Source organism: Galeopterus variegatus, unplaced genomic scaffold (assembly GCF_000696425.1).
Source record: "Galeopterus variegatus unplaced genomic scaffold, G_variegatus-3.0.2 Scaffold9361, whole genome shotgun sequence".
NCBI classification, from domain to species: domain Eukaryota; kingdom Metazoa; phylum Chordata; class Mammalia; order Dermoptera; family Cynocephalidae; genus Galeopterus; species Galeopterus variegatus.
Window position 1 is genome coordinate 49,817 of NW_007735472.1, and position 984 is coordinate 50,800.

General features: G+C 31.2%; 1 protein-coding gene across 1 annotated transcript in view; it reads right to left on the reverse strand.

Annotated features, from left to right (window-relative positions):
• The window catches only part of TMEM232 (transmembrane protein 232), a gene marked incomplete at both ends in the record, with an annotated part of 37,532 nt that extends 36,837 nt beyond the window's left edge, over positions 1–695 (reverse strand). The window contains 1 exon segment of the mRNA XM_008593579.1: positions 584–695. Within this exon segment, the coding sequence (XP_008591801.1) occupies positions 584–695 (112 nt within the window).
• Between the last annotated feature and the right edge of the window lie 289 nt (positions 696–984).

Genomic DNA, 984 nt, shown 5'->3' on the forward strand with positions numbered 1-984 from the left:
AAAGAAAAATCATATATATGTTATTTCTCTGTCAAACAAACTAAATCTAATGTAAGAAAGGCAACGAAAGGACTTATCTCACTTCCTGTTCTGTTTTGTATATGTTTGAAAATTTGGGAATTTATGTTTCACTCTTTAAGACTGGATCTTTTACAAGTTAGGTGAAGAATAGTTTGTTGCAGAGAAAGAACAGAGTGCTTTGTGCATGTATAGTGAAGGTTTAGGAAGGGTTTCTTTCCTCTTTGAAACACATCATATCTCAATTAACTTTTCTTAGGAAAAGGTGGAATTTTCATAATCTGAGATTTATTTGCCAGCCATTGATATTTTGTGGTGGGCTCTTAGACTGTTGTCAACAGCTATACTCCCCAATAATCTATGGAGACCTTTTGCCCAAAAAGCCATTTGGAGTTGAATTATTTGGTAATAAGCTTTAACTTTAGTTTGCATTAATATTTTCACTATGCCTACTGTAATTAAAGAAAGGTATATTCTTATTTTTAAAAATATTTTAGAACATGTAATCATCCACCAATTAGAAAAGAAAGCTCACATACTAAGTAAACAAATAGTGTACCATTACCTTACATCTGAGAATATTTCTTCTAGCTTGTTCCAACAATTTTTCCTCCTCCTCTGGATTTTGTGTTTGATTGAATTTCAAGATGAATTCTTTTGTGATTGAAAATAATGGCCTAAACCAAAAAACTCAATAATTAGAGCTATATGTTTCAAATTTTAATTAATCAAGTTCCAGTGGCTATTTTCTAGAAAAAGTAAAGTACTTTTTTAATAGGAATGTTTCATACACAAAAAATAGCCATAAAATAAAAAATATATGCAGGCCTCCTAGACTGATTTTCTCATACTCTTAGACTGAGGAACATAATTCCCACCATCAATGACCTTTGTGGCCTTTAAAAAAAAATTTCTGAGATGGTTGCCAGAAGACTTGTTGGTATATGCCTTCTTCATAGGTAAAGT